This window comes from Microtus ochrogaster, unplaced genomic scaffold, assembly GCF_000317375.1.
Source record: "Microtus ochrogaster isolate Prairie Vole_2 unplaced genomic scaffold, MicOch1.0 UNK78, whole genome shotgun sequence".
In the NCBI taxonomy this organism is placed as follows: Eukaryota; Metazoa; Chordata; class Mammalia; order Rodentia; family Cricetidae; genus Microtus; species Microtus ochrogaster.
Genome location: NW_004949176.1, coordinates 1266937 through 1281325, shown reverse-complemented (window position 1 = coordinate 1281325; position 14389 = coordinate 1266937). Strand labels below are relative to the sequence as shown.

The 14389-nt window shown below is 35.8% G+C and overlaps 1 protein-coding gene across 1 annotated transcript in view; it reads left to right on the top strand.

Moving 5' to 3' along the window:
• Window positions 1-14389, top strand: part of Kiaa1109 (KIAA1109 ortholog) — a 207895-nt gene that overhangs the window by 111342 nt on the left and 82164 nt on the right. Inside the window, exons 36-45 of the mRNA XM_005370400.3 lie at window positions 187-384; window positions 1008-1219; window positions 4105-4256; window positions 4696-4846; window positions 5011-5163; window positions 7227-7467; window positions 8515-8657; window positions 10960-11179; window positions 11873-12031; window positions 13343-13518. Coding sequence (XP_005370457.1) covers window positions 187-384; window positions 1008-1219; window positions 4105-4256; window positions 4696-4846; window positions 5011-5163; window positions 7227-7467; window positions 8515-8657; window positions 10960-11179; window positions 11873-12031; window positions 13343-13518 — 1805 coding nt within the window. The remainder of the gene's footprint in view (window positions 1-186; window positions 385-1007; window positions 1220-4104; window positions 4257-4695; window positions 4847-5010; window positions 5164-7226; window positions 7468-8514; window positions 8658-10959; window positions 11180-11872; window positions 12032-13342; window positions 13519-14389) is intronic.

Here is a 14389-nt window from a genome sequence, read left to right as displayed (position 1 = left end):
TTGTTAATCTGGAATTTCTTTACATCATTGTAGATGGCATTTTTTAAAAAGTGTTTTATTTTTCTGTCTTTGTAGAATACTAATACATCTTTTTAGGATAACAATTGTGAGTGATTTATCTTCTCAAATATTAATATCTGTATTTTTTCTTTAAAAAAATAGTTCATTGTGCTCTCTCAATAATAGACATCGGGACCTGTGCCATCACTGCCATTCCCTTTGAGAAGTCCAAAGTTTTATTTACTCTTGAAGAGTTGGATGAATTTACTTTTGTAGATGAGACGGATCAGCACGCTATCCCAGATGTAACACGGATAGGTCCCAGTCAAGAAAAATGGGGCTGGATAATGTTTGAATGTGGACTTGAAAATTTAACTATAAAAGGTAAGGTTTTTTTTGTTTTGTTTTGTTTTAAATCCTGAGTTCTGCTGAAGTGGGTGCAGTTCAGTCCCACATTGCTGAAATGTATTTAACGTTGTTAGTTGTAGCAACCTGAATAACATAATACAGCAAAAATTGTGATGCCTGATATTCCTTACAAGAGGTGGATTGCTCCCAGTTATACCAGTGATATTTCCTTACACAGCTAGAGAGACAGTTCCTCTTTTTTAAACCTTGGGACCTCACAGAACAGCAGGATTTAGAGCTTTGCCATATAAGAAGTAAATATTTTATGTAAATTCTTCATTTACTGAAAACTACTTATTTATACTTGTTTCTTATGTAAGATAAGAGGGGAGGAAAGAAAGAGAGTAAGTCATGTGGTTATGAATAATGCTTTAAAGTAGGAAAGTTGAGTTGTAATAAGACTTTCAGGTTTAGTCTCACGTTACACAATAACTTGAAATACTGGTGAGGCAGTCATACATAGTCCTCTTAGATAAGAGCAAAGGCTAGTGAGGAAAAACATGGTCTTGATGAAGTTATTATATACAGGTATTTTGTAGTGCAGCAGTAAAACACATATCCGCTCTTTTTCTAACAGATAACTCCCTTCATTTTTATAGGAGGAAGACAGTCTGGGGCAGTTTTATATAACAGTTTTGGAATTATGGGTAAGACTAATGTCACAGAAAGGGGTGGAGTGCTGACATCCAATAATTCTTCTGATTCTCCTACGGGCAGCGGCTACAATACTGATGTCTCTGATGATAACCTTCCATGTGACCGGACCAGTCCTTCCTCTGACATAAATGGAAACTCAGTCTCAGATGAACAAGTTGGTGAATTTCTAATGATACTAGTAGTTTGGAATTAGGGAACTACGCAATCAATTCAGAATCAATTTCTAGAACATATCTCCTCGTCGTTTCCTTTTTGGGAGTTGTTACATTTTGTTGAATATACCATGACTAGAGTACAGTTAGGTATAGGAATATATACCTATGGTGCATATTCCTGACCATTATACTATTATTTAGCATAATACTCAGTTTATGTTATCCATTTAGTAAAATTTTGTTAAATAAATGAATTTATAGAATTTAAGTACAGTAAGTTTGATTAATTAATTAGGTTTTGATTATTTTAAAAGTCATTTTGATACTTGTTATTGGTGATATTTTATGTGGATAATAAATATTTCTATTATCTGCTTTTTTATATAGCATTTTAAGTAATACCTTATATTCAATTTATTACTTTTTAATGTAGTAGAATTTAATTGTTATGCATATGATAACAACAAAAGTATTTAAAATTCTGTATTTTGGAGGTTGGATCATTAACTGCTTGATGATCTTGGACAAGCAAGTTTTTTAGCTTTTTTTTTTTTTTTAGTTGTAATAGTATAGTAAGTAATGCCATTGGCTTTATAGAATTTTCAACATTGAAACAGTACCATATATGAAAAACTTTATTCAAGTGTCTAGTTCAAGCAAGAATTTAGTGAATGTATATGCAAATATACATACACTTCTGAGAGTATACAAAAAAAAAGCTTAAGAAAACACCCTTTCATTGAGAAATAGGTTGTGGGCATCTAGTAGTCATGGTTATACTCACCTCTGAACCCCGTTTTCTGAGGATTCTTTGTTTGTGTTTCTCTGTGTATGAGAAACAGATGTGAGTGTGTGGGTATAGGCATGTCATAGCCTACATGTGGAGATCAGAGACACCTTCTACCAGAGACAGGTTTCTTCAGTGCTGTGGAAACCAGGTTGGCTGGTCTTGGAGCACCCCGAGATTCTCCTGTCACCACCACCTCCATTCCCCTGTAGGAACACTGACATGTGGTACTGCCTGGAGGGTGTGCATTTTTTGTTTTAATGTTCTGATGATCCGAACTCAGCTTGTCAGGCTTGCTGGGCAAATGCTGTCACTCACCAAGCCATCTACCCAGCTCCTGATTTGTTTGGCCCATAGTTGTAGAGTTAATCAATTTCCAGAACAGCCTGATGGCTCAACGGGTAGAGCCAATTGCTAGGTGGCATGATTGGCAACCAAAATTTGATTTCCTGAATCTTCATAAAAGCAGGAGGAGAAAACTGACTCCACAGAGTTGTCCTGTGATCTCCATATTTGCACCATGGTACTCTTATACCCACACTTACACTTCATACTCACACCCCCACACAATAATAATAAATTAAAATTTAAATTAATTAGTTATCTTATTCTTCAGAACTGTGTGGTAGATTGAGTTATAGTTTTAATGAAGGGAATAAGACATATGTGGCTGTGCACTAAACAAGAGCTATTTCAGTGTTCTTTCCCTCTCACCTATTGCAAAACTTCCCATAATATTTTTTTAAAGATTTATCTATTTTTATTTTACGTGGGAGAGTGTTGTGTGCATTTGTATCGGTGCATCACTTGTGTACCTGGTGCCCACTAAGACCAGAAGAGGTTTAGGATCCCTATAAACAGGAGCAAGGACAGTTGTGAACCACCTTGTAGGGACTGGAAACAGAGCCCATCTCCAACTGGTGCTTTTAACTGCTCTTCAGCCTCCCTTCACAGAATTTTAAGGACCTTTCTCCCAGATCCTGTTCTATGTGGATTCCTTTTCCTTCTTCCCTTCCCTTTTCTTTTTTTCTTTTTTTTTTCTTCTTTTTCTCCCTCCCCCCCGCCCCCCGCACAGGGTTTCTCTGTAGCTTTGGAGCCTGTCCTGGAACTAGCTCTTGTAAATCAGGCTGGCCTCGAACTCACAGAGATCTGCTTGCCGCTGCCTCCCAAGTGCTGGGATTAAAGGCATGTGCCACCACAGCCCCACCTATGTGGATTTTCTAACAATTTATCCAAGTTTTGTGTTTTCTTTTCCTGTTTCTCTTCAAATGTGGGTGTTCCTTGGAAGTTGTATTTGTGGCACCAATTTCTCTTGTGTTTGTCTGTTCCCTGACTCATTGCTAGTTCTATTATGTGGTAACACTTTCCCATGCTTCTTTCACAGAACTCCTAAGCCATGTCATGACATTTATGCATGATGTTTAAGTATGCCATGACTCCAGAGACAGTTCAGTCTACTTGACCATGCACTTTGCTGCAGTAATAATGCACAAGTCTCCCTACTTTGTTCAAATGTCAGGTTCTATATTTTTATACACCCAAGTGCCTGGCTCATAGCTCCTTGAGAAAATCAGTGTTTCAAATTTATTTATTATGTTTTGTGATGCTGAGGATTAAGTTCAGGATATTGTAACATGCTTTGTAAGAGTTAACTATACCACTTAGCTGCCTCCCCCAGCCATGGAGGTTTCTTTTTGTTGTTGCTGTTTTGTTTCTGTTTTTCAGGATAGTCTATGTTGCCTAGACTGTATTAATATCCTGGGCTTTTAAAAGATTCTCTTGTTTCAGCCTCCTGAATATCTAGGACCCTAGGTTTAGATTTCTTTCACAAAGAAAAGTATATGGGGTCTAGTAAGATGACTCAGCAAGCAAAGGCATTTGCTGTCTTGCTGCAAGCCTGATGGATGACCTGGGCTGAGATCCTAAGCAGAAGGCTACTTTGAGCAGTAGCCACAGATCAAGGGTTTATGTAAAAGTGTAGCCTGTTAAGCCTGATGAATGAAAAAGTTTTGTGTTTAAAGTTCTAGTAAGCCTATATTGTGGTTCCGCAGAATCAATACATATTTAAGTTGTTGTCTTTTTTTTTTTTTGATATAGGATGAAGGAGTTGAATCTGATGATTTGAAAAAAGATCTACCTCTAATGCCACCACCTCCAGATTCATGTAGCATGAAATTAACTATTAAAGAAATTTGGTTTAGTTTTGCAGCTCCCACCAATGTGAGATCTCTTACACATGCATTTTCTAGGTAAAAAATTTCAAAATGTAGTTTTGTCCATTGACAGTTTGTCCTTATTTTAGACAGCATGATATTCTGTTTCATGTACTTACTGAAATAGTTTCTGACATGTCTGATACTCTGTGGGTACTAAAATGGCTACTGTTCCTATCTTTCTCCTTGGATACTTTCTTTAGACATTGTATGTTCTCTGCTTAGCCCAATTTCTTTCCTAGTATTTTAGCTGTATTTACTTGTCTTGCTGTCTGAAAACTTTTGTTTTATTCTTCATTTCAGACATGTTTGCCCTTTCCAAGTGTCCATTTCTTATTTATAAGTTCATTACTTGTTATTGACTAAAAAGAAAAATATTGCCTGAGTAAAATAATAGTAAATGCGTAAGATATGTATGATTGTTTGAAAATTTGTTAAAGTTTGATCTTAATTTTTTTTTTTTTTATTTTAAAAGGCAGCTGAATCTTTTAAGCACTGCAACCCCAGCTGTTGGTGCATGGCTTGTTCCCATTGATCAACTCAAGTCATCTTTAAACAAATTAGAGACTGAGGGAACCTTGAGAATTTGTGCTGTTATGGGATGCATAATGACAGAAGCATTAGAGGTGTGTCTTTTAGTCATATAAGGTATCAGACATGCTTGATTACTGAAAATGATTCACTTCCATAATAGTGGAAGGTACCAGGTCTACAGGTTATTGTTTACTAGATATCTTTGATTTTAGGATCTCTTATAATTCTAAGTCTTTTGTTTTTGTTTGGTTTTCAGAATAAAAGTGTACATTTCCCTTTAAGAAGTAAATACAATAGACTTACAAAAGTTGCTCGCTTTCTCCAAGAAAATCCTTCATGTTTACTATGTAATATTCTACACCACTACCTCCACCAAGCAAATTACTCCATCATTGATGATGCCACAATGGTTAGTATTTTAAATTTTTTGTTTGTCGACATAGGGTTTCTTTGTGTAGATCCTGAAACTTGCTTTATAGAGCAGGCTGGCTGCAAACTCTCAGAGATCCACCTCTCTCTGCCTCCTGAGTGTTGGGATTAAAGGCATGTGCCACTGCACCTGATTGGTAAGTACTAGCTTTAAGGAAACTGTTATTCTGTAGCAATAGTACTGATGGACAGGTTGAGACATTTGGTTAGAAATGCAATCTGTGCTCTGATTCACACTCTCAGAGTGACCTATATAAAGGTGTTAGTAGAAGCTGTCAAGATGTCTAAGATTTCTCAGCTTGATAGATTATGAGAAAATGGTCAAAGTTGGAATTCTGAAAAACTTTAAGAAGGTTAGAGGGGTTGGATAAGCTAGGTGGAGTACTAAGAAGGGATAGAAGATAGAAGAACTGAGACAGTTGTATCTTGAAAGCTGAAAGCATAAGTTTCAAGCCAGGAAATAATCTGTAGAGTCATAATGGTTTAATAAAGTAAAGGGTGCTTAATCATAGAGGGGAGACTATATAATTGAACAACTCATCCTCACCCTTAGAAAAGCAAATGGCAAATTGGGATTGGGATTTTAGAAGTTTGAGAGCATTGCTTGTTTCCTCTAGGCTTCTGGGTAGTAGAGCATGTGCAACAATATTTAGCAAAATTAGACACCTATGTATCAGTACTGTTCATGGCTTGTAAAGAATCTATGGTAAGTGATAGGTTTTAAAAAGATGTTTATATCTAAGCCTGAAATAGCACTTTCTCCTTTTTAGGAATTAAAGACAAAGTTGTACATTGTAAGTCTGACATGCCTAGCCTAATTGTGGTCAGAGAAACTAGAACTGAGAGTCTTGAGGCATTAACTCTGAGGGGATGCTCTACAAAATGGGAAAGGAAGAGGTGCAGATGGCACTGTACCTGGACAGGAAAGAGAAGGCCTGATGTTCTCAGAAAGTGGGTGTGAGGTTCTTTGGCCATCTATGTCAGTATGAGAAATTGCAGAAAATTAGAGTTGAGAAGAATTTACAGTTTTCTTTTTAGGCTACAGCAAAAATAGGAAAGAAGCTGAAGTTTCTTGTAGCCATCTTTGTTGTTAACTTTCAAGATAGTTACAAATCCATTTAATTTGTAGCAATTCATTTTAACATTTAAATAGAGATACCTGATAGATTGTAATCTTGCAGTAAATAATTTTATTTCTTTTTATCTTAGTGAATCATCTAAATAGTTGAGAATAAATTTTGAGTCTTCATTTGGGCCAAAATAATAAAGTCTATTAAATGGTTCTTTAAACAAAACAACAACTTTGTCTCCAGTGTTTAGTGTCATATTCACCTGAAGCAGTCATAGTGCCTTATATATATATGCAATGCTGTGTTTAGAGTTTGGGTTCTGTATCAGTCTATTTTTTATTACTTTAATCAGATACGTGGGACTGGTAATTTATGAACAAAGGATCAGTGTGGCTCTGGTGAGGATGATAATCCCTTAACAGTGGCTTCATGGTGTGTGTGTGTGCGTGTGTGTGTGTGTGTATGTATGTTTGAGTGTGAGAGAGAGGGGAAGAAAGGAGGGGGGAGAGGGAGGGAGGGAGAGAGGGAGAGAGAAGGAGAGGAGAGGAGAGAGGAGAGGAGAGAGAGAGAGAGAGAGAGAGATATCATCAGGATATCAAGACCATCTGCCAAGTCAGGAAGCCAGAAGCTGATGAAATGGTGGCCTTGCTCATTAATAACAGCCTGTGTACAGACTTTCCAGGTCTCACCAAAACTGCTGTAATGAATTCTGATGCCACTGTCATCAGCGATTGCCACTAGATACCCTCTTAAAGATTTTGCGCCTTTCCAAATACATTGCTTCACTGAAACCCAAACTTTTGAACCCCATAAACCCTCAAGGGACATTCTCAATGTATGCGTAGCTGTAGAAAGTTTTATTATCAACTTGAAATACTGAGTATTGTTGAACAAATTATCTAAATTCTAAATTTTAGTTTCTTCTCTAAGTGGGTATTTTGAGATTCAAATAAGTTTTTCTTTGTTATTGCAGAGTGATGGGCTTCCTGCATTGGTAACCTTAAAGAAAGGATTAGTTGCTTTGGCACGGCAGTGGATGAAGTTCATTGTGGTGACACCTGCCTTTAAAGTAGTTAACTTACACCGACCAGCTCAGCCACTGAAACCTCCAGCTGCTATGGACCAGGAACATGAAGATGGACTTGGCCTGGATAATGGAGGTGGTCTTCAAAGTGATACCAGTGCTGATGGTGCAGAATTTGAGTTTGATGCAGGTAAATTTAGAAGTGGGTTTTTTGGGGAAGTGGGGCATATTGGGTATGTGCATCTTATAGGAATAGCTTCATATGGATAATGTGCCTCTTTAAAGATACCAATCAAGACCTTTTTCCTATAGCTATTAGCAAATTATTAATAGAAGCATATCCTAGCTGTACATAGTTGGTCACATCGTATTAATTTTAATAATTTTTATCTCATTTGAAAATGCTGTGGGTTTAACTAGGCAGTTTTATAAACCCACATTCACAATAACTTTGGAATCTTTTCATTGAACAAGTTTTATGATTTGGGTTTGTGAGATACAGTATACTGATGATCCATACAGTAGAGACAGCTTTTATAGCAAACTCATAAAGACCTGTCTTTTAACATTGTATCTGTCCCCTCTGATTTTAACCAAGTTGTATCTACTACCTGTTACATATATTTGCTCTTTAAGTAAATTTGGAAGCCTGAGCTGAGCATGCAGTTCTGTAAATAAAATGTGTTGCATCTGAACAAGGCAGATGCTTTTGAAATGTATGTTTGTATTTTAACTTTTTGCCAAAGGTTAATTTTTTATTATGATGATAGATTGTCTTACACTGTTTTGACAAAGAATTAAAAGTAGGGGAAAGGGTAGTCTCAAAATTAGCGCTTTCATATAGCTTAATTTAAAAAAATTTACTTTTAATAAATCCATTATAAAAAGTAGCCTAAATTTTATTGCTTATTATCCAGAATTTATTAAGCACAGAACTTGAATTAGGCTTTCCCTTTCTAGTTACTCCTGGTACCTGTATTCATTTGTGCCGCTCTGGATATTCTTGAGAGTAGTTGAGTTGGGTCTTGGTCACTATATCAGTGGATAGCGTAAACTCAGATTAAAGTTGGAGAGTAAGGAAACAAGGATAAACAAATTTAAAAATTTATATTTTTCAGCTTATAAATATGGATCGTCATTATACAGATCAGGATGTTGGTTGATTTTTTTTCAAAAGTGTGTGGTCAAAAGTATATATATATATATATATATATACACTCTTATTTAATCATTTTAGCCACAATCAGTGAACACACAATGCTTCTAGAAGGAACAGCTAACCGGCCACCACCTGGGAGCTCTGGACCTGTCACTGGAGCAGAAATAATGAGGAAACTTTCTAAAACTCATACCCATAGTGACTCTGCATTAAAAATAAAGGTACAGTATTGCTGGCTTTGATTATAGTTTAAAACTTACATCAAAAACTTGATTTTTTGATTTCAATGTTAAATATATTAGGTGCCAACTCTAAATATTCCAGTAGTGTATGTTGAAATTAATTTGGCTAATAACTTTTTTTTTAATGCATATACTGCTCCTCCTGCATGTATACTTCTGTGCCAGAAGAGGGTACCAGATCTCATGACAGATGTTGTAAGCCATTACATGGTTGCTGGGAATTGAACTCAGGACCTCTGGAAGAGCTGCCAGTGTTCTTAGGCTCCGAGCCCTATCTCCAGCCCCCTTGGATAATAACTTTTAATGTATATATTTCCATGAAAATTGTATCATCAATGTTTAATACTTAAAGACTACTAAACCTTTGTGTTCTTTTATCTTATTGAATATTATATGCAATAAAATTCAATACTAAAAATGTTGATAATCTAGTCATTTCAGTTTTAGTGAGAAGCCTTTTAGGCTGTATATTATTGATTGCAAATCTTAGGTTGGGTTTTTACAAATTATGATCTTAATGTACACTCCATTGTTTTAGCAAGTTTAAGGAATGTTTGATAATAGGAACAATATAACCAGGTGAGTAGACTAGCATATGGAGCAATACCTTTATTTTAATCCTGCTCTGCAACTTGAAAAATTACTGACTGAATTGTGCATCTTTATTTGTAAGGTAGGGATTTTGACAGCGACCTCCTTTGAAGCATTATGGTGAAAAATAACTGAGTTAAGACATGATAAGTGTATCTGATATTTTACATTGTTATGGTTTTTTTGGTTGTTAGTGTGCTTTTCTAAGAACTGAAAATGCTAGTTAATAAGTTTACTTTTACTCAAAGTCTGCACATAGATTTATAATGACAAAATAGTTTTGACATTAAAATATTAAATTTCTAAATAAAAATTATAAAAATACATATAAAAAGGGCTCCCAAATAAACAACAGCAGAAGTTTTTCCTAATCACTAAGAAAAAGACAAGATACTAAAATGAAAAGTTAAAAAATGGGTAAAGGCATAAAATATGTCACAAAAATATATATACATATGAAGATATATTTTCTTATAAAAAGTATAAAAAAATGACATTTTTGTTTTTGTTTATAAGATTATAATACTAAAACTTTTAATTTATATGTGAAAATATAAGAATACAGTCATTCTCATGCAATATTAGAATATTATTTATATGACAAACCTTGTTCTGGGGAGACAGTATTTCAGTTATATGTGAAAAGTTAACTCTTTCCATGTCAATGACTATTCATTTTAAAAGTGACCATAATTGATCAGACAGATCCTCCAGCTTTCTCTTGGCAACACTAAATGGGAATATAATAGATATAACATAAAAGAATTCAACATAAGAGGGCTAATAAAATATGCCTACCACAAAGCCTTTCCAAAAAGGGGGTAGGTCTTTGTGCAGCTGTAGATGTCACTGAAGTTAAATGGATTGATAACAATATAGTTGTGAGTGTGTATATGTGTGTGTGTGTGTGTGTGTGAGAGAGAGAGAGAGAGACAGAGAGACAGAGAGACAGAGAGACAGAGAGACAGAGAGAGACTTTTCTATTGCTGTAGATGTAGAAACATCAAGGTAACTTTTAAAATAAAGCATTTAAATGGGAACTTAACAGTTTCAAAGGGTTAGAATTCATGACCATCATTGTGGGATGCATGGGAGCAGGCAGGTAAGCAGGCATGGCAATGGGGCAGTAGCTGAGAGCTTACACATTAAGACAGCCATGAGGCAGAAAGAAAGAGAGAGCTTACTGGGAATGGCATAGGCTTTTGAAATCTCAAAGCCACCCCCAACACACCTTCTCCAACAAGGCCACATCTGCTAGTCCTTCCCAAACAGTCACACAAGCTCTAGAACAAGCATTAAAAAATGTGAGCCTATGGGGCTATTCTTATTCAAACCACCACAGTGTGTGTTTTTTATAACACATCAATAATATATTATTGGCTTACATATTTACCAGCATTTTATTTCCTGTATTCTGTTTGAGATGCTGTTCTTTGGCTCTTGTTCAGCTGTAGAAACTGATTAATAATTCATTGTTAAAATACTTAAAGGGATAAACTTGAATATGATTTGTAGTCCTTAATATTGTACTACAGTTATAAAAAATGCGTTTGTACATTTGAGACTCAATAATTGTAGTAAATACAATCATTGTATTAAAGGGTAGGATAGCAATAGCAACAGTCATAGATGTTGTAATTATCAGGAGTCATTTTACATATGCAAAAAAAATCATGTGTTTATTTTGTAGGGAATTCATCCATATCATTCTCTGAGTTACACCAGTGGAGACACTGCGACGGATTCTCCAGTGCATGTTGGACGTGCTGGGATGCCAGTAAAGGAGAGTCCAAGGAAGGAGAGCCTTCTCAGCTATCTGACTGGAAGCTTCCCAAGCCTGCACAACCTTCTGGAAGGCACTCCTCAGAGAAGTAGTGCAGCTGTGAAAAGTAGCTCCCTAACAAGAACAGGTATCTAGCTCTTGTGGATCCAGGTCATTCCTCTTTACACACAAGTGTACTCACGTGTGTGTGCATACACACACACACACACACACACACACACACATACACACACAATTAAAAATAAAATAATTCTTTCCAGTTTTTTGGTTGCATCACTAATACTTTTAGTATACTTTGTTTTTTAGAAAATATTTTAGAAGAAAATTGTAACTTTATCTTCATATCTTTCATTTTTTGTTTTCAAATAAGTACTGACTAATGCTAACCTACACATGCTGAGACTACGGAATATAGAATCATCTCCCTATGAGAGTAAAAATGAGTTCTGTACTAATGTCTTAGAATCCACCTCCTGAAGTGAGAATTGAAAAATACTGGGAAGATATGCTCAGTAGTTAAGAGCACTAGCTGCTCCTGCTAAGACCTGGGTTTAGTTCCCAGCACCCACATGGCTGCTGATAACTGTCTTAACTCCAGCTTCAGTGAATCCTGATGCCTTCCCTCTTGTGGTTCCCACAGGCACTGCATGCACTTTGTATACAGAAACATGCAAAGCATCTATATGCATAAATAAAAGTAAAGGAAATCTTTAAAAATATTGGTAAAGATATTTTCATCTGACTTTCGGGAAGTATATAAGTAACATTTTTCTATGTTATGGTATATAATAATTTTATTCTCAGTAAACTTTGTTTTTAGGAAATACAGTGGCCACTGACATGTTGTCTGAACATCCTTTGTTATCTGAGCCATCATCTGTGAGTTTTTATAATTGGATGTCAAATGCTGTGGGTAATCGTGGAAGCGTGGTACAAGAATCTCCCATTACAAAGTCAGGACATAACAGTCTTCCAACAGGTATTAAAATTGTCTTTTTAAAAAAATCTTAACTGTCTTAAGATTAAACAGTTATAGCAAATTCTTGTTTCCCAGAGTATAATTAAGTTGTCAGACGTTTAAGTAATATTTGTTTGAAATTGTACTCATTCAGAAAATGATCAATCAAACTATCACTTATTGATCTTGCTGTATCTAATACAAGATTTAAAGAGTTTAAAACTTACATTTAATGTGGTTGGTTAAACATTCATAACACCAAAGGAGCCAGGATAAAAAACATAAAGTGTAGTTACAACATGATGTACCTACAGTAGAAAATACTTTGAATTTGTTTAGCTCTCTCTGAGATATTGTAACTATTAATTTGTGTACTCTTTATAGTTACTTAACAAATATGTAATCAGATCTATGGGAACAGTAAAGTAAGATTTCTTTGCCCAACAAGAGAGATAAATGAAGGCCATTTTTTAATTTTAAAATAATATGCATGTATAGGAAGAAAACAGGCAGGATGTTCCCCCAAGAAAGTGGTGGCTATATCCAGTGTGAGAATATTAGCCTTCCTTTTTCAATATTCAAAGGTTTTCCAAGTTAGTAAATACTGAAGAATATTGGTATTGATTACTCAAGGCTGCTAAAATGAATTTTTCAAACAGCTATCTGAACCATGTGAATTCTTTCCATATAGAAATTACTAAAATGTGAGTGCCTACTCAGCTCTTTCTCTTGTTGGTGTGGCTCACCTCCATCTTGAAGTGATATGATAGCCACATACTAGGTCTCTGCATTGACTCTTGGCTGAAGAAGACAGAAAGATGGCACCCTGCAGTTCTTGGCATTTCTTTTGGTTCTCATTTCACCATTGTTCTAAGTGGCTATAGTTTAAATTACAGGAGAACTAGGATGGAACAGATTCTCTTTCTTAAGGGTCCTTTGTCTTGGAAATGATACAGAAAGTGCCCAGAGAAGCCATAGCTTATTTGTTTTTTTTTTTTCATCCCCCGGAAAACTGGATGTGAGACTATTAACAATTCATTTTGCCTGCTGCATCAGCTTTTCAGAGATTTTTCCAGTTGTAAAATCCTACATTTTGGACTGACTGGCTTGAGTACCTGTATAAAGATCACTAGTATTTTCTGAATATTTGTTTTAATTTTTTAAAATAAATTACATCTATAAGATTTTGCTTATACATATTATCATTTTTTCTTTATCAAGTAGTCTGATAAGGGCACTACAACATAGGTTGTCTTTAAATTTGACTCGTTATGCCCTTTTATGGTTTACAAATGAGTTGCATTTTACTTACTCTTGAAATATTACTGTTAGGAGTTGCACCCAATCTTCCTACGATACCATCAGCCTCAGATTTCAACACCGTTCTGTCTAGTGATCAGAATACTCTGGATGGGACACATTCTCAGCACAGTACTAGTCAAGATGATGTGGCAGGCGTGGAAGAAGCAAATCAAGGCTTTCCTGCTGTTCAACTTGCTGATGCACAGGTGAGCTTGCCTGTTGTACTTGATACTGATATCTCCTTCAGCAGGGCTTACAGGAGGAACCATTAAGTAGTAGGTGCTTGAAGTTCAAATGAACTCTATTCTGTTCCTGTAGTAAAAGCGTTCTTGCAGGGGAGGAACAGCCTTTAAAAAGTACATTGATTAGTTATGAATGCAAATTAACCAATAGTTTATCAAATTGAAAGTCTGATTATAATGTTTTATTATATGTAAAAATTTTACAGTAACATGACTAGAAAGTTAAATTTTATCATATCTCACAGTCTTTCATATAAATCTCAGACTTTATTTAAAGTGAGCAATTTTGAGACAATGGATTTAGAATAGAGAAATAAAGTAATTAAACACATGGAGATACATGAGTAACAAGTAGTATAAATCAATAAGGGTCAAAAGTAGAGGTGAAAGGTAAACTGTTAAAGTCGTTCATACCAGTGATGATGAAACACTAGAAAAATTTGTGGCTTTGCAAAAGTATAGACTGAATTAAAAATACACAAAGTGAACAGACAAAAAGGAAAGGACATGACTGCTAAGCATGGTGGAGGAACAAGTTTATAAAATGGAGAGCAGAGACAGTCAGGAATGTCTGGTTGTATTCAAAGTGGACATGACCAAGCTGAGCTGGTCTATGTGGGGGGAAGAGCAGGGGGAGGAAGAGGAGAGAGAAGGGAGCCAGGTGCAGAGTCAAGAGGGCAAAAGAATAAAAAGCCAGTAACCAAAATGGCTGGTTATATAGGGAGGAGCCTCTGGAGGAAGGGAAGACCAGTCCCTGAGCTGGAGAGTTGGGATGGGCATAGAGAAAGGGGTATGCCCGTCTTCCCTTACCCCCATCCCACCCCACCCCCCAGTT